This window comes from Hylaeus anthracinus, unplaced genomic scaffold (assembly GCF_026225885.1).
Source record: "Hylaeus anthracinus isolate JK02 unplaced genomic scaffold, UHH_iyHylAnth1.0_haploid 3, whole genome shotgun sequence".
In the NCBI taxonomy this organism is placed as follows: domain Eukaryota; kingdom Metazoa; phylum Arthropoda; class Insecta; order Hymenoptera; family Colletidae; genus Hylaeus; species Hylaeus anthracinus.
This window is the reverse complement of record NW_026535284.1, coordinates 1,227,749-1,246,219: the sequence shown is the minus strand read 5'-3', so window position 1 is coordinate 1,246,219 and position 18,471 is coordinate 1,227,749. Positions and strand designations below refer to the sequence as shown.

The following is an 18,471-nucleotide window of genomic DNA, read 5'->3' as shown; positions in this document are numbered from 1 at the left end:
TGTTAGCCTGAAACATAACAATCAGAGCACTCTATAGGTAAGCTTACGGCGGTGTGTCGGGGGGTATGTGTTGGTACAGGTGCTACCCGATTTACAATTACCGATTGTCCCCTTAACGGTGGAGCGCCTACCGCTAGGGGTACAATTGCCGTTTGAACGGCCAGGCACCGGAGCGCCTAGTGGCTGGTCGGTCGTATGGCTCGCACGCGGATCGAGTAGGTGTGTGCGGACGAGGTCGGCCGGCTCTCTTCGCGGTGGTGCGCCTACCGTGAAGAGGGCAGGTTGGCGAGGTTGGCGAATCCTGGAGCGCCAGGTATCCGGCAACCACTGCTTGATACTACGGTGTCGTCGCGGTCGCGGCGTGGGATATCCCGTCTCTTTCACGGCGGAGCGCCTACCGTGGTGAAACTGGGAACTACCCTTTGTTTCGACTACGGGACGCCAATAGTCGATCCTCGGGGTTGCGAGCTCGCTGTATTTTGGGGCACCAGGACTATAGCGAGGGGTCCGGAGGATCTGGGGCGTCCACAGTGGTGGCTCTGACCCACTGTGGATCCGTTCTCTCTATTTGAGGGATGTCCCAGGTTTAAAATCCTATCTCCCCATCTTCTCGTGGTGGACCATGAGAGCGCACATACTTGTGCGTCGCTAACGGGGAGAGGGGTACGAGGCGGGAAGTAGCACCTGTGATGTGTGAGGCGAGGCCGGCGGGATCTCCGGATCCTGGCGGACCTCCCATGCCGGTAAGGCTCGCACTGAGTAGGGGTGAAAACCGCTTCACAGGGACGAGGAGAGGTCGTTCCCGCGCGGTGGCCCACTGGGAGTGCTCCCCCCTGTGCGCTGGCTTTGCTTCTGCTGGCCTCAGGGGGGAGGGTAGTGCCGCGCACTGCCGAGGTGGTAGTGCCGCGCGGGATCAGGAGCCGGCCCCTTCGGACTTCGACCAAGTAGTGCGCGGTGAGGTGCGGGTGTCGGAGCCCGCACCTGCTACGGGCGGGTGTCCCCCTGTGCGGTATTCCCGGGGGGGTTAAATGCGAAGGACGGGCCCCGGGGAACTGGGGTAGGGAGGCATGTCTTTCGTTAGGCATGTCCCCCGAGGGTACACCCGTTCCCATCCAGCAGCCTGCCCCGCCGCGCACGATGCGCCGGTAAAACAAAAACTATGGACAACTTAATTAAAAACGCAGGAAGCACTGGTGCCGGGTCGGCCGGCAATAGCAGGGGTGACGGCAATGTCACACGGTCATGCACCGTTGTGTTGGAGGGGTTACCGTGCCCGGAAGTGGTCGAGGAGGGAGGTGTGACGTCGAGGCCCCGTTCAAGGGCTTCGTCGACACGCGGGCTGGGGGCTGCAGGCCCATCTGCAGCAAGCTCGAGAGATCGCCGGACCGGAGTTGGCCTTGCTGCTCTCGATCCGAGAGCGGGGTCACGGCTGGGGGTGAACGAGGACAATGGCGTCTCTATGACGTCAATGTCCTCGGCCTCGTGCGCTCGGGCCAAACGACGCGCTGGTGCTGACCGGCCGGTGTCGCCGCCTGTAACCCGGGAGGCCGCCAAAAAAGCCCGGGTCAGGGATGCCTCCTCCCCCGTAGGCGTCGGCGCACCGATTGCAGCCCTGTGGGACAGGATGCACTCGGATGTCCAGACGCTCAGGGAGGAGAACGCCGGCCTCCGGCGGGAGGTCGAGGGCCTCCGAGAGACTCTCGACGTTGTGCGTGGGGAGATGATGGTCCTCAAGAGGAGGTTAGATGCTCCCCTAGCAGGCCGTCGTCACCACCTGCCCGGGGAGGTCGGTTCGACACCCACTCGCCGCCTCCGGCGACCACCACGGCGAGGGACGATGGGACTCTCCTGGCCAGGATTGGGGCTCTGATTGATGCGAAATTTACGTCAATCAGAAACGAGCTCCTTCTGGGCTTTCGGGATCCCCAGCCACGCCCCGCAAAGCCGCTGCAGGGTGGATATGCTGGAGCGGTGGGGGGGGGGGCAGACGACCCCTGCGGCTGCGGTTCGTGCCGTGGCTTCCTCTACGCCGGCAATTGGCGGGGAATCCTTCCCCGTCATTATTAAGCCAGCAGGGGGGAAGAAGAAGAAGAAGGGGAGGAAGAGGGGGGCCCAGGTCACCCTGCGACGGCACCGGGCAATCCCGATGGGGCTGCCTGGTTGCAGGTGGTGGGGCGGCGGCCGAGGAGGGCGGCACGCCCATCCTTGGTCCCGCCCGTCGCCTCGGCCACTGTCCAAAAGGGCGCGGGTAATAGGAGCGCAAGGGCGCAGAGGGCACCTCCACGCGTGGTGGCCCCTCCCTGTTCAGCGGCGGTGACAATCACCGTCCCGGAGGGGAGCAGGGTCACCTACGAGGAGGCCATTAGGAGGGCTCGCCAGGACGTCGACCTGGGAGCCCTCGGGATTGAGGCCCTCTCCTGGAAAACGGCCGTCACTGGGGGCCTGATTATTCAGGCCCCGGGCGCCGATGGGGGCCCAAAGACATATCCATGACCCCCTAGGAGGTAGTTGCGGCGATTGCGAAAACCGGGGGCTGCACCGCCGAGTCTGTGAGGGTGGGGGACCTGAAGGCCCCACCCAATAGACTCGGCACCATTTGGGTGCAGTACCCAGCCGTGGCAGCCTTGGCCATCGAAAAAGCCAAGCGAATTAGGGTGGGGTGGTTCCTCGCCCAGGTGGTGGTTCTGGCAGCCCGGCCGCTGCAGTGTTTCCGCTGTCTTGCCGTAGGGCATGTGCGGCAGCGGTGCACTGCGGCGATTGACCGGAGCGGGCACAGCTACCGGTGTGGGAGCTCCACCCACAGGGCCGCCGAATGCCGTGAGGCCCCGCACTGTGCGGTGTGCGCCGAGTTGGGCCGGCCTGCGGGACATAAGGCGGGGAGCAAGGCGTGCTACCCGCCCCCAAAGAAGAAGAAGGGCCGAAGGGGGATGGCAGGTGTGGCGCCACCCTCTGCGGCAGCTCGGGGAGGTGGAGGGGATGCTACACTTCCGTCTACCTCCTCTGTGCCCGCTGCGATGGAGGTGGAGGCCATGGCGTCAGGGGAGGTGATTTCTCTCCGCCTACCCACGCAGCCGTCTGAAAGAGGTCCTGTGACGGCCTAGAAATGGCGCACAGGGCTTCCCTTGGGGTATTGCAGGCCAACCTGTACCACTGCCGCCGGGCACAGGACCTTATGGTCCACTGCCTGGCGGAGTGGCGGGTTGGTCTAGCGGTGGCCACGGAGCCGTACCAAGTCCCCGACCATCCACACTGGTTCGGGGACGAGGACGGCCTCGTGGCGATGTGGTACCGTCGCCATTCGGCGACTGTTCCCCCCTGCACCGTGGTCGAACGGAGCAGGGGGATGGTTTTGGTAAAATGGGGAAGGTTTCTAGTCGCAGAATGCTACAATTCACCCAATTGTAGTGCTGCCGAACTCGGGAGGTTTTTTGACCGGCTGGGGGCTATGTTAGCCCCTTATATGGCCAACCCAATACTGGTCCTCGGGGACCTCAATGCGATGTCCACCGCGTGGGGTAACCCGAGGACCGGCTCCCGAGGCAGAGCGCTGCAGGATTGGGCGGAGTGGATGGAGCCCGGGTTTAATAACCGGGGCTCCGTACCAACGTGCGTGAGGTGGAACGGCTGGTCCATCGTGGACGTATCGTTTGCGTCAGCCGCCGCCTCACGCTGGGTGTCAAACTGGCGGGTCTGGGAGGGTGAAACGTTGTCGGACCACAGCTACGTCCTTATGAACGTGGCTGTGGTCTCGGACCCGCCAGCGGACGCCCCCCTCCGACGTAGCATCCCTTCAGCGCCAAGATAAGCGCTGAAGCTACTAGACGAGGATCTACTGAGGGCCGTGATTATCGGCTCCGCCTGGCCTCCGGCCAGGGAGCGCGGGGCAGAAGAGGGGGCTTTGTGTATCCGGGACACATTGCAAATGATTTGCGACGTAGCTATGCCCCGGATCCGCGAGCAGCCCCCGAGGAAGTCTGCGTACTGGTGGACGGGCGAGGTTGCCGACCTCAGAAGAACGGCCAGCCGCGCCCGTCGCCAGTATATCCGTGCTCGGCGCCGCCACTTCTTAGGCGGTGACCCGGAGTGGAGAGTCGCCGAACTGTACGGGGTGTACAGGTACGGAATTTCTGGGGCGCGTGATTGATACCCTCCTTCCCCTCAACGATGGGGGAGAGGGTGCGTTGGAACGCGCCCCAAGTCCGACTATTGAATGGTCGGATGAATTCCGGGTCACGGACTCTGAACTGTCCCGAGCTATCGGGGGGCTCCGGGCTAGGGGCAAGAAAGCTCCCGGCCCGGATGGAGTACCCGGTAGCCTGCTGGCTCTGGCCTTGGGAGTCCTTGGCTCGGCGTACAGGAGCGTCTTGGACGCTAATCTGCGCCGGGGAACCTTCCCCAGTGTGTGGAATAAAGCGTGCCTGGTTCTCCTCCAGAAAGGGGGAAAACCCGCAGAGTCTCCCTCTGAGTACCGGCCGGTGTGTCTGCTTGATGAGGCGGGCAAGCTTTTTGAACGAATTATAGCTGCCCGCCTCCTCGAGCACCTGTCGCGCGGTGGTCCCGACCTCAGCGACAACCAGTACGGATTCCGGAGGGGTCGCTCAACGATGGACGCGTTGGACGCATCTGCTATGCGGATGACACCCTGTTATATGCCGAGAGGGAAGACTGGGGGGGACCAGGCACCTTGCTGAGTCCACCCTAGACTGCGTTGTCTGGCGAATCCGGAGGATGGGTCTGACCGTGGCTGCTGCGAAGACCAAGGCAATCTGGCTTTACGGATTGTCTCGGGCGCGGCGGCCGCCCTGCGATCGGAACCTCCGGATTCGCGTCGTGGATACCTTCGTCGACTTCAGCCGCGTTAGCGCGGTTGCTGCCTAATATCGGGGGGCCAGAGTTGAGGGTTCGCCGCTTATATGCGAAGGTGGTGCGGTCGGTAGCCCTTTACGGAGCCCCCGTGTGGCATCGCTCGCTCGAGGACAGCCGACGCAATCAGGCACTCTTCGAAAGAGTGCGGCGCCGGCTTGCCCTGCGGGCCATACGGGGATACCGTACCATCTCTGCCGAGGCGGCGGGCCTCCTGGCCGTGATTCCGCCCTTCCATCTGGCGGCGGTGGAGCGGACGGCGATGTTCACGATCGCCTGCTCCGTCCGCCGCCCTCCGGGGGTGGAACTCGCAAATCAGGAGGTACATGAGGTCGAGTGCCAGAAGCCCCAGGTCCGGAGGGACACGCTGGCCCGGTGGAAGCAAGAGCTTGCTCCATCGGGCCGTGCGATTGTCCGGGCCATCCTGCTCATATTTGATATATGGGGTAGGATGCGGGGAAGGTTGACCTTCCGCCTCACGCAGGTGCTCTCCGGGCATGGATGCTTTGGAGAGTACCTGCACCGGATTGGGCGGGAGCCGACACCGCAGTGTCACCACTGCGGCGAGGAGGTTGACACGGCGTGGCACACACTCGAGGAGTGTCCGGCATGGGCCGCGCCGCGCCGTGCCCTAAGAGTCGCAGTGGGTGGGTGGGACCTCTCTCTCGCGGCCTCGGTCGACCACATGGCCTCGAGCGAGAGGTCGTGGAAAGCGGCGGCCACCTTTTGCGAGGAGGTTATGTCGCAGAAGGAGGCCGACGAGCGAGCCCGGGAAAGAGACCCGGGCTCGGCAAGGAGGACATGGGCGCGGGGACGTCCCTCGCGCCGGCGTACCCCCCTGCGTGAGGGTATGAATAGTGGGGGGCCGCGAGGGTCGCCTCCGCGACGACAGGTGCCTCGCATGGAGGCGATGAATGTGAGGGGCTGGGGCTTGAGCTGACCCTGGCCCCCTGAGGGGATATAATTCCCCTCGGGACGGGCCGAGGTTGTGTGGTCGGTCCGTCTCCACTTGGACCAACAGGCCCTGTGGAGGCGCATGGGGGTGGGGTGGGGAGGGTCGGGGCGTGCCGGATCACGCCTCCGACGACCCTCCCTTACCGGTGTCGGCGTCTTCTTGTCCTGGCGTTCAGGAAGCTCTTTGTTTCCTGAACCAGTACGGACACGAAGATGCCAGGGGCTGTGGATGGACCGAGCGGGGGCTCGGGAAGCCCATTCCGACGGCCCCAGGGATGGGGACACCGGGCGGGTTCCTCCGCCCGGGGTCTTATAGAGTAGGTAGTGGGGGAAGCTAACACCCTCCCCCCCGGGATTCATGTAAGCTGGGAAGCGTCCTGTGAGTACTCGCGTGATCCAGGCGCTTCCCATGTAGCTTAGGTGGGTGTGGGGTTTTAGTGGGTAGCCATCGCGGACGGGCAGGCCTTTGGCGCTCCCCTCCCCGATGGTAGTCCCACATAACCTCGGTTTTTCCCCCCGGGAAACCGAGGTATGCGTAACGCATTTCCCCACAATAAAAAAAGAAAAAAAAAGGGGCTATAGCGAGAGTCAACTCGTTGCGTCGTACTCGGGATATCACCTATTAACTGGAGGCACCTAGCTAGCAGGTGACTCCCAAGTCGGAGCACCGAACGGACTATTTCCCAGCTTCCCGCGTGCGGCCTAATATACCCGTCTCTCGCGGCGGCGCTACCACCGCCGTAGCTGCGCGCGTCGCTTCGTTCGCGATTGCGCTTGTGCGAGTATGCCGCGGATGGTCGGGTCGAGGTATTTGGGAGATACTCGTCGCACTTTAAATGTTTATATATCGTATATCGTTATATCTCGTGGTTATATCTCGTAAATTTATACAATAAACTCTACTCACGCGCATTTTGTACATTACAAAATGAAACATTACAAGTTATTGTCGAGCGCATACACGATAGAATAAACTTACATAGAACAGTAATGCCAGATTTGACTTCCAGTCCCACTGACACAGAATATGAACTCAATGGTACGTAAAGGAACGACACTGGCGCCACCGGTAGCACCGTGCGCGAATTAAAGTCGGGCTTCATGTTCACAAGAGTAGAGATTTTTCATGGTTGGGTTAGGGCCGGCTAAAGAGTATAGAGAAAAAGCCTTTCGGCTTAACATAAGGAAAAATGATAAAACTTACAGTGGATAATGAGAAAAAATGAAAAGTGTATTGGATCGGTGCAATGCAAGGAGATATCGCTTGCGCACCTTAAGGGTGCGCAGGAGTCAGAACAGAATTCCGAATTGACTTCAGCGACAGTCGCGAAAAAAGAAGGAAACTCCGGGATAAGAACACAGAAGGCGATACAACAACTGCAGGAGAGAGGAGGACAGGGGGATTAGGCTAACATAATTTTTTTTCCAGGATATTGAAGCAAAGAAGCAATATTTTCTAATAATTCTGGTTTTAATATATTCGTTACACTTTGGCGGATACGACGCCAAGGCCTGATTTTGCAATTTCGGCCTTAAAACTTTATAAACAATAAAAGTACGTTTGCTATCTTCATTTTATTGTTTATAAAGTTTTAAGGCCGAAATTGCAAAATCAGGCCTTGGAGTCACATCGACCAAAGTGTAACGAACATATTAAAACCAGAATAATTAGAACATATTGCGTCTTTGCTTAAATATCTTTGAAAAAAATCATGCTATCCTAATCGCCCTGTCCTCGTCTCTCCTGCAATTTTTGTATCGCCCTCTCTGTCCTTATCCCGGAGTTTCCTACTTTTTTCCCAACTGTCGCTGAAGTCAACTCGGAGATTGGCTCTAGCTCCTGCGCATGCTTAAAATAAAAAGTCAAACTCTTATCTCAGCTCTTTAAAAATAGTAAATAAAGTACAATTAGTTGGGAGGTATTGCAATACTAACGAAGTAAAAAGAAAAAAGAAGACTGATCAGTATTATACAAAACTAAGGATAGATAAAATCTATAACAGTATAAGTTACAATTCAAGGAAAAGCTCATGTGATCAAAAATGAAGAAAATATTTATATAAATTTATATTTAAATAAATTTATACACATGTAAAGATCACAAGAGAAAGGTCTGTTTCCTTGACAGACACAACAGTCTGATTATTGTTTGAGAATAAATAAAAATTCGACTTACAGATTATAGTTAAACAATTATCCTATCTTATAGTTAAGTAATGATCTTATGTTATATAAAAAAAAAAAGAAAAACGCCCTTATCCTTATCCAAGCACCTACACGATCCGGATTCAGAGTTTTTTACCAAAGAGCTATGTACAAAAATTAGTTGTAAAATGTATAGAGAGAAAAAGAAAATATAAATGCGAATAATTTAGTTAACCTAAGTAAGGAATGGAAGGATGAGAGAAAAATGTAAGAGTAAGGAATGTAAGTGAAAAATGTAAGAAAAAGAAAAGTTCGTTTAAGCTAAAATAAGGAATGAAAGGGAAAGAATAGAAAATGTAAATGGAGCGGGTTCGAACTAAAGGAATGGAAGGGTGAGAGAGAAAAATTGAATGGTAGATGATAAGGTTATCAATGGAGCATCACTCAGTAGTGTAACAAAGAGTTCTGTATCATCCTTAATCACTTGAATAAAGACGCAAATACGCTTATCTCAGCTCTATCTGTAGGTGGGGAGTTGAAGTAACACGTTGCTCACCGAGCAATACTCACCCATGTCTGCAAAAGTTATCACCTTCAGGTACATGTGCGTCTTCATATGCAAAAAATTCTTCGGTGGTCGAATAAGCCAGACGCAGTCGTAAGTCTTCACTCCCTCGTCAACCATGTCCATCATGGTGATGGTGCCGCCAAGGTTCTCCACGTAGCCGCCGCAGTCGGTGATCGGTTGAACGGACTTGTCCAACACATGGCCTATCACGAACGAGTAGAATGCTTTGTAGCCCAATCCCGTGCCACCGTTCGCGTAGAATCGTATCAGTAACGAGGAGCCCGAACTCATTATCACTGGTGGACGAAACCTCGCACCGCTGCTCACGTCCAGCCGTTGCCCGTTCCAATCGTAGAACTGCAATTCACAATTTAGCCGAATAGCATCGAATAAAAGAAGTTAAAATATCAGCTGTCATTACTCGCGACCATCGTTGGGGTGTCTTCCGTGAGAAATGTTATATTTCCCATAGAAATGTTATATCTTTGTAAAGTTGCATAACGAATGACAGTATCTTAGTAAAAATTTGAAGAAAATCGATCGCTACGTGCTTTTCAAAAATCACCATTTAATATTTACAACTCAAAAATCTTATGGAAATACAGTTTTCATGATTTTGTACCATTTTTTTCTAAAAATGCGTTTGAAAGCGAAAATTTAAAAAAAAGGAACATCCCAATCGGATCATTTTTCGCAAAGTTATAGACATTTGAAAAAAAAGTACCCATTCCTTTTTGTTTAATTCATATCTCGGAAGTGGCTCGACAAAAATAGCTGAAAATTGACATGGAGGTCTCCCTCAATAGATACCAAAAGACAACAAATCATGCAGAAAATCGGAGATGCAAAAGCTAGATAGTGTTCGATTTGGCGTGGAATGCCCCATATGTATAAGCCATTCCCGACCGAACTCCAAACATCCCGGCGTCTAAGGCATGGCTCTGCTAAATAGCCTTACCACAGTATAAGTATAACCAGCAGCGTCACTTGGCAAAGGTAGCGTCCACAAATGTGCATACCAAGAACATGGCGACGACGCTGTTTCCTATATTGTACACTAGATGGTACTAATAATAACCAACACCACGCACAGGGTTACACGTCGATTCAATTTATTCGATATTCGCGTTTATAGGAAACCGACGCCAACGGTATTCCAGCGACCTGAAACCTTTGGAAAACGTTGGATAACGTATTGAACACGTAGAATTGCACTTATTCACATTGCTTAACACAGTTTCAATCGATTCCATAGGCTGGAACCCTCGATTATCGCGCAGCGTCACAGTAACATACTGTGGCAATGTGGTTACGTGTGGTGTGTTGTGTTTCATTCTATTTCGTTGAAGTTCCTTTGTGTAATATTATTTATTGAATATCTTTGAGTATTTCACTAACCTTTAAAATCAGCATTTATATTCAGTGTTTTATACATATCGTTCGCAATTGCTCTTCTTTTTCTCTCAGTTTAAATATGCGCGCGGTGCATACCAGGAACATGGCGGACCTCGGACACCAACATTAAAGGTGCCGACACGGAGTGACGCTACTGATTGTACCTATACTGTGGCCTTACTGACTAGTCCATAAGCAGGCCCAGAACGAAACAATCCGTTTCTTTTCTCTCTTCTCTCGTTCTCTCCCTCCACAGAGGCACCACCATCATATATTGACTGACAAATGACCTTATGAGGAGTTATTCTTATACAATCATACTGCAACGAACGAAGTCAACATATTTTGTAACATGTAACTGCACACAGGGTCATACGAAGGTCACTTAATTTACACTATATTTACATGTTTGAATTCGTCTTTTTATCAATTATAAGAATACAATAATGATGATACCTCATGTCATTAAAACAACATAGTTGACTTCCAAATGACCTTCCAAACATCACTGAAATAACAAACTGATACTATTCCCCTCTTTCCCTCTCGAAATCCTTGAAAACGTGTTTTACACTTTTCTAATATTTTCCACACTTTACGAGATATGCGGTTGTAATGTTTTCAAATGAACAACCTGTATAATATTTCTATGAGATTTCCGGAAAAGAAATATGAGGATTTCGTACTTAGCAGAGGGCCTTCAACGATTATACTTGATTTTGCCGCTTACTTCCATAATGGATACCGTCGCCAATTGAAAATCGCTGAAGAGCAGTCTTATGCGACAGGACGGAGCTTCGCTTGGGCACGTGATAACGTACTCCATCCCCAAGTCGCGAGGATAACGAGCTGGAAAGAACGGAGACGTCAAGATCCCGCCACCTGTGCTGTTCAATCCCTTCACCGATTGGCCTGTCGACGTCAGTTCCGTACCCCTCAAATGCAATCTATTTCCTGCGAGTTGAACATAGAAACGCAGAAGAAACAAATTAAGGGTGCGCAGGAGACCGATCAAAACTACGAGTTGACTTCGGCGGAAAAAGTAGGAAGCTCCGGGACAAGGATAGATAGATCCTTGTCTCTCCAATGATGCTGTGACAGAGAGGGCGATACAACAATTGCAGGAGAGACGAAGACAGGTAACAAAATATGTTGTAATGTGTAAAACGATATATGAAGATTTACGGAAAAAGAAAGAGAGACTTGTAATTAGATTTTAGAAAAGAAAAGAGAAAGAGAATGAATGCATAACAAATTGTAATTCGCACCCTTGGTGGGAGTTGGGTTAAGTTGAAAGTGTATGGAAAGGTAGATTCATATTAATTTAGCAACACTTAAGGTCGATTTATACTATCCGCATCACGGACCTGGCTGGTTGTCCAGTCGGGAGGGAAGGTGAACCCCTACGTGGCACGTCCCCAGGTTGCGGATAGGGGAAACTCCCCGGCAGGAAAGACCATCTAGGACGGAATACCCTCAGCCGGGGAGTCGGGGCTACTCCGCGGACAAAACACTTGAGGAAGTGATATGGCACGTTGGCAGCAATGCTGACGTGGCCACAGTAAAGATTATGGTACGTTGACAGAAATGTCGACGGGGCCACAGTTAAGGACATCCACCATCGTATGAAAAGAGGTCGCGGAACCATGTAAATGGATCCACTGACCCCACGGAAGGGGTGGTGTCACTTGCCATAGAACAAACAAACAGCAACACGGGCACCAGAGGGATCGAGGGACGTCTCGCAGGAAAATCGCACACAAACGACACTGCGTAGACCCCCCCCCCCCCCCCCCGCCTCCGCAGGATGTAGTACTAAAGGAATGAGTAAGAGCGAGTAGAGCACGGGACAGGCAAAGGTATCATACCAAAAGCTGAGAGCGGGACCATCCAGTACTTACCCACCGTAGGCCACCATACCTACGGCTAACAACGTCTAAGTCCCCCCGCTCGCGTCCAGATCAGTCTCCTCAGTACTGAAGATGAGTAACAGCAAGGAGGAATTGTAACAGAATGTACGTAAGGCAGAGGGACGCGCTGACTGCGCCTCAGCGCGTCCACCGAAGCAGAATACAATAACTATCTAATAGAAAAGGGTCCGCGCACCTCCCCACAGAATGGGAGGAGTTCGGCCTAGGACGGGTGGTGACCGTCCTACCAAACTACACCATCGTAGGAAAAGGGGTCACGGAACCACACAGATGGATCCACGGACCCTGTGAAAGGAGTGGTGACCCTTCCAAACAGTGGAAACAACCTTTCAGTGGGAAAAGAGGGGAATCCAAGTTGGTCCCCCTGAAGCAGGTGGTGACCGCGAGCTACGCAAGAAATTCGCCATGTTTTCGGGGTTGAGAGTCATGGTGAACACAAAATAACCCAGCCTAACACCAGTAGGGTAGGCCCGCCAAGTAGGAAAGAGTGGCAGCGAGGACGGGTTGGCAAGCTTGATGGCTGGGGCCCATCCGCGGAAGTCGCGTCTGATCATCAGACGCGCTGTGGGGACCCCTCACCCGAACACTCCTCCCTGTCGCTCTTAAACAAAAGGAAAATTAGAAATAGGAATAGAAACGACAACAACAAGATAGGTAGAATCATGTATAAGCCGGTAACCCTGGCACGGATGAACGGTGGCGAGCCTTCATTCGGATCAGGGCCCGAGAGGGATAGATACACAAGAGAGGGGGGAGGGGGGGGAACCTTGCAAAGCTGCAATTGTTTAGCCAGAACCTCCAAACGAGGTGGGTAGGGGCAAGAGGGTCGGGAGGAGTGCTAGGAAATAAAATACGCCCACAGTAATCCCTGCTTGTCGTAAGAGGCGACTAAAAGGGACAGGCGAGATCGCGGGCTGTGGCGCCCGCGGTCAGGTGGAGAGGTCCCCTCCCCACAAGAGAGGGCGCTCCGCTATGAAATAGCGGAGCTGGCGCTGGAGAGCACCGGTAGTGTGCCCCGCTATAAGATCCCGGTGCCCCCCTAGAGCGCCGTGCCCGGCCACCGTGAGGTTTTATTAGGTATTCCGCTTGATATCAAATCAAGGGGCGAGTCCCGGGTGTGCGTAAACGCATTTTCTCACGTAAAAGAAAAGGGAATAAAGGGGTAGGGGGAGGGGGGTGGTAACACTAAAAGGGAACCAATCCAGGCAGAGATATAGATACTCTGACTGAGAAGGAGGATCGAATAGCGACCTCAAGCGGCTTAGAATGACAGGGGGTGGATAGGACTCTCAATTCTGATGCATGGTGTAAAGGGGAGAACATGCAGGCTAGTACTGCTGGTCCTGAGGGATGCGGATTGCCCGACGTTTAACTTCGCTTCGGCATTACCGAGGAATAGGCAGCATGGCCCCGCCCAATGATGGACCGCCCTCAGCGGAGTAGCGTGTATCCTCGTAAGGATAGGCCCGGGTGAAAAGAAAACATATATTGTGCTCACCGGGCACGATTGCTTTGGTGAGTACCTGCACAAAGTGGGTGCGAAGGCGACGTCCGAGTGCCACCAATGTGGGGCCGTGCTGGACACGACCCAACACACGTTGGAGGAGTGCCCGTCCTTTGCTGGTCAAAGGCGGGCGCTCCAAATGGAGATAGGTTGGGACCTCTCGCTGCCGGCCGTCGTTGCGGCCATGGTCGACAGAGAGGTCGTGGAAAGCGGTGGCCTCGTTCTACGAGGCAGTCATCTCGCAGAAGGAGACGGACGAGCGGGAGCGGGAGCTTGCCGATCCCGCTCGTCAAGAGAGAAGGCGGGTGAGGCGGGCGTGGAGGCGGGGGGCAGCCGCCCCTTCAGCCGATTCCCTCTCTGGTGGAGTGGTCGGCACCGCGGGGCCCAGAGCTCCGTGAGTCGCTCGCCGGCCGCCCTAATAAAGCGCGGCCGATGCGCGGAGACGGCCCCGCGCGCGCACGTTTCGCCGCCGTCTTCGTGACCGGTCCCAAAGCGGTCGGCGCCGGGGTATGGCCCCCTGGGGCCGACAGAACGGTGTAGGGGGGGGGGGGGATGTTTGGCTCCCCCACACTGAGACGGGCTCCCCGAAGATCAAGGGGAGCCTGGGCGCGGCGGCCATGGTGGAGTTCGTAGGGGCGGGGAGGTTCGCTTCCCCGTCCTGGAGAGAGCCCATGGTCGTTGTGTTGCCCGATGTAGGCCATCGGGGGGTTTTAGAGGGTATACCCGCGGGTGACGTATTTCGCCTGCGGGGAGTCCCACACTACCCGGCGGAAGTCGCTACATCTGCCAGGTGTGCCTAATGCCCCCTCGTTATAAAAAAAAAAAAAACCAAAAACGGGTAAAAACAAAACGAGGATGGCCCGAAACGCGGGGGATAGAGAATTTTGACCGAGGAAATGTGTTCCCGCCGGCCCAAAGCTCCTTGCTTAAGCCGGTGTGACTGTGGACACGGCCGCTGAGCCATTCGCCCGAGAGAACACCAGGGAGTGCACCAGTACTCCCCCCCCCCCCCCCCCCGGTACCCAATGCAAATCTACGTGCAAATCTATACTATCCGCACAGACTCGGAACGTATCCATTCAGCACCGATCAGAAAAGTATTCTACATATAATCCACTTTGTATATACAGTGGGTGTAGAATGTATTCGTACACTGATCAATTTTATAAAAAACTTTTGTATGAAATTGTAGTTTCTTAACTTCTTTTTTTATAATCAATGACATTTTACATATTCTCGGAAGTCTCTAAGATAGATATAGTCCAAACAACATTTACTAGTTAATACAATTAGGAAATTAACAAAAAAATGCGAAAATTGGGTAAAAGTGTTGAAGCAATAAGTATTTGTACGATTTTTATGACGAACCATTTACAGTAGAGTTTGTAACGTAAACATATTAGATTATTGCTCCGTACGAATTAGAAAACTTCAAATTTCCAGTAAAGTACTTTTAAACAGTTGTGCGAAAACTTATTGCTTCAACATTTCTATCGATTAATTGCTTTTTTCTTGTTAATTTCGCAACTTACATAAATAGCTATTTTTTAAGTAATCTATCTATTCTAGAGATTTCCGAGAATATGTAGAATGTCATTGTTTATAAAAAATAAGTTAAGAAATTACAATTCTATATAGTTTTTTTGGAAATTGATTGGTGTACGAATACTTTCTACGTTCACTGTAGGTGTTTATACATATCGTATCGTATCAGCACAGACATCTACCGGCATCGGCCCGGCCATTCAGCATTCTCGCGAAGAATACTTTATCCTTTATCGGATACAGAACGTATCTGAACGTGTCGGCTCTGACAATATGCATATGTTCGGTTCCGTTCAGACTTCAGACACAACCGTGACAGCAAAAAGTTAATAAGACGATGAATTGAACTTGGAATAATCACCGTGTGCGTTTCGTAGAAATTTAAAGAAACGAAAAGAAAGTAAAAGCGGTCAAGCTCCACCTAAATTGAAAAAATGGAAGTATGAAGAAATGTCATATCTGTAGGCACCAGAAATGGTGAACAGGTATACTGTGTATATATATATTGCCATCTACCGGAGAATATTTTGTAAAAGTGATCATGAATATCGATGAGCAATGGATACGAGGCAGTACGACGAAGGACTGTCGTAGCGACAAAAAGTGTTTTTGTTTTTGCTTTGTTTTGGCCACGAAGGACTGTGTGCCGTTGCGATTTCGATACTCCTTTGCGCATTTTCTGAACAATTAAGAAGTTTATTTTGTTTTATTTCTGTGCTATTAATCTCAATATAAATACACATATTTTAAATTGAACTATTTTCTCCATTCGTTCAACTGGCGCCTACATGTCTTATTCCATTTTTTAATGAAAGGAAGTCTATCACGTCAGTGGTGATTGATGTGGAGGATGATGACAATGCTGCCGAGGTTGACGAATCAGAATTAAATACTGACACTGTAAGTAATGCTCAGTCAAGAGAAGAATACATTGCAGTTGCACCAACGCCATCTTTAACACGCAGAAGAAATTTACGATGTAGAGAAGAAAAAGCATCCGCAGCGTTAATGAAATACGTCTGTATCTAATAGCATAGCTATTACACCCAAATCTCGCATAAAACATTTTTCCTATTTGTGCTATTACGTGCCTTTATGAAACGCTGACTGATCGGTACCACCGATCGACGAACGTATAATATAAACACTCGTGTCTGTGTCGAAACGGAGCCGAGACGGAACCGTTCCGAGTCTGTGCGGATAGTATAAATCGACCTTTAGTTGTGTAATAAGGCATTTAATGTATCCTTAACACTTTAAATAAATACGGAATACGGACGAGGACAGGGCGATTAGTCTAGCATTATTTTTTTCAATGATATTGAAACAACGAAGCAATATTTTCTAATAATTCTGGTTTTAATATATTCGTTACACTTTGGCGGATGCGACCGCCAAAAGAAACATACTTTTATTGTTTATAAAGTTTTAAGTGCGAAATTGCAAAATCAGGCCTTGGAGTCGCATCGACCAAAGTGTAACGAACATATTAAAACCATAATTATTAGAAAATATTGCTTCTTTGCTTCAATATCCTGGAAAATAAATTATGCTAGCCTAATCGCCCTGTCCTCGTCTCTCCTGCAATTCTGTATCGCCCTCTTTGTCCTTGTCCCGGAGTTTCCTACTTTTTCCGCAACTGTCGCTGAAGTCAACTCGGAGTTCTGTTCTGACTCCTACAAGCAATTCATAATTCTGTCGACTTTATCGACACATTTGAAATTAGAAAAAATAAATTCTTGATTATTTTCATACTTTCCGCCGTGTACTCGAGCGTAAACGCGTGCTTGTGCGACTGACTGTAAAACAGAGTGATCGACAAGATTCTCGTGCTCGACCTATACGTAATAGGCGCGTACAATCCGCAAAATGGAGTTCCAGACACATCCTCGTACGGTGGCTCCGAGATCCAGACGTAGTCGCACCTGAAACGAAAGCAAAATAATCTAGACTGGCAGATACCATCACAATAACACCGGATAGATCCGATCGATATCAGTCAGAATGAGATTAAAACTCGTGTCGAAATTGCTCTTTGATTAATTCTCATGCAGAAATATATAGGATATTCGGTAACTGGTGGTACAAGCGAAAAGGGGGTGATTCTACATGAAAAAATAAGTCGAAAATATATAATAAAAACTTTTCATGTGAGGTTTTGTTTACGAGAAAATCGATTTTGAATTTTCACTGGGTATGGGTGCACTTGGTCGTGTTCCGTTATAACGGATCTCGCTGTAGATCAGTCTCGATTGAAGTTATGTTGATAAACAGTTCCAATGGCACGGAAATGTTTTTTTACTATACTACCGGACAAGCAAACCGGAACGATTTTTCAAATGCTCATAACTATGAGAGTTTTCAACCGATTTCGGTGAAACTTTGTGAGGAATAGTCTTCAAGTGTCTTCTGGGTGTGTGCAAAGTTGCATTGTCGAGGGTTGATGTGAAGGGGTTAATTCACCCCCCTAAAGGGGAGCGTGTAAAAAAACGCCTCTTTGAAACAGGCCAGGGATGACGGAAAGGATTGAAAAATTCAAAAAAACCTTTGGGGAGACTCTCCTTGATGCCCTCTACAAAATGCACCCCTCGAAATCCCTCTCGGACAAAACCACCCCCCTACAACCTTCCACCCCCTCTAAAATCCACAATTTTTTGACGACGGTCTCGATATTTTTCTAAAGGTACGTACTCACGAGAGCATTTTTCGACGCACGAACGGTTCGACACATAGATTCGACCCCCACTTCTGGCTATCGCTTACGGCCTGTGTGCTGACTAATGCTTTTCGACTGCTGTCGGTCCATGATCAAAGGATCGTGCGTACGGCGCACAGTGGGCAAAATCGTAAAACTCTTGAACGAAATGAGATAGAGCGATGATTCTAGGATGAAATTAAAGCTGAAACTTCACAGATTAAGAGAAAAATATAGAGAAAGTGATAATAATTGACCTTTAAAATGTTAGTTAAACTTGCACTTTTTCAACAAACTTTTAGTTTCTCCATTACTATGAGTGGTAGAATTTTTTTTTTATAGATTTTGACATGCCGAATTCAAATCTGGTCGCGAAATTTATCTAGCATTTAAGGAATTTGAGAAAAGAGTGATTTAAGCGAAAAAATTGTTTAAAATAGCGATTTTTTCGATCAAATGTTTTAATAAAGCGATATAAATATATGCATCGTATTTATTTACATAGAATATCAAATAATGTATATAAATAAAATAGTATGTTAATGACATAAAATGGTAGTGTCATACTCACTCCCACTCTCTTCAGTCATCTAACTGCAAAGTATTATAAATTATATACACTGAATAACCAGATAATATATAAATTTACAGAAAGTCGAATGAGCGAAAGAAATAACAATGAATGAACGATTTTAAAGTAAATTTTGAAAAGTGTCATTTGACACCGCTTGGTACGTTCAGTGTAAATATCCGTATGTAGTACGGAAAGAATATAATATTTTAAAATGCCTATGTGAACCTGGCACTCGATTTTCAGAAAATTACCTTTTTTTTATACAAAATAGTATTACATAATAATTCGTTTGTAGTT

General features: G+C 50.4%; 1 protein-coding gene across 1 annotated transcript in view; it reads right to left on the bottom strand.

The window, feature by feature from the left end:
* LOC128893692 (uncharacterized) overlaps positions 1–17,608 on the bottom strand; it is a 43,748-nt gene extending 26,140 nt beyond the window's left edge. Inside the window, exons 1-4 of the mRNA XM_054154846.1 lie at positions 17,601–17,608; positions 16,661–16,830; positions 10,656–10,879; positions 8,533–8,887 (exon numbers count right to left, since the gene is read on the bottom strand). Coding sequence (XP_054010821.1) covers positions 8,533–8,887; positions 10,656–10,879; positions 16,661–16,830; positions 17,601–17,608 — 757 coding nt within the window. The remainder of the gene's footprint in view (positions 1–8,532; positions 8,888–10,655; positions 10,880–16,660; positions 16,831–17,600) is intronic.
* Positions 17,609–18,471: the final 863 nt, after the last annotated feature.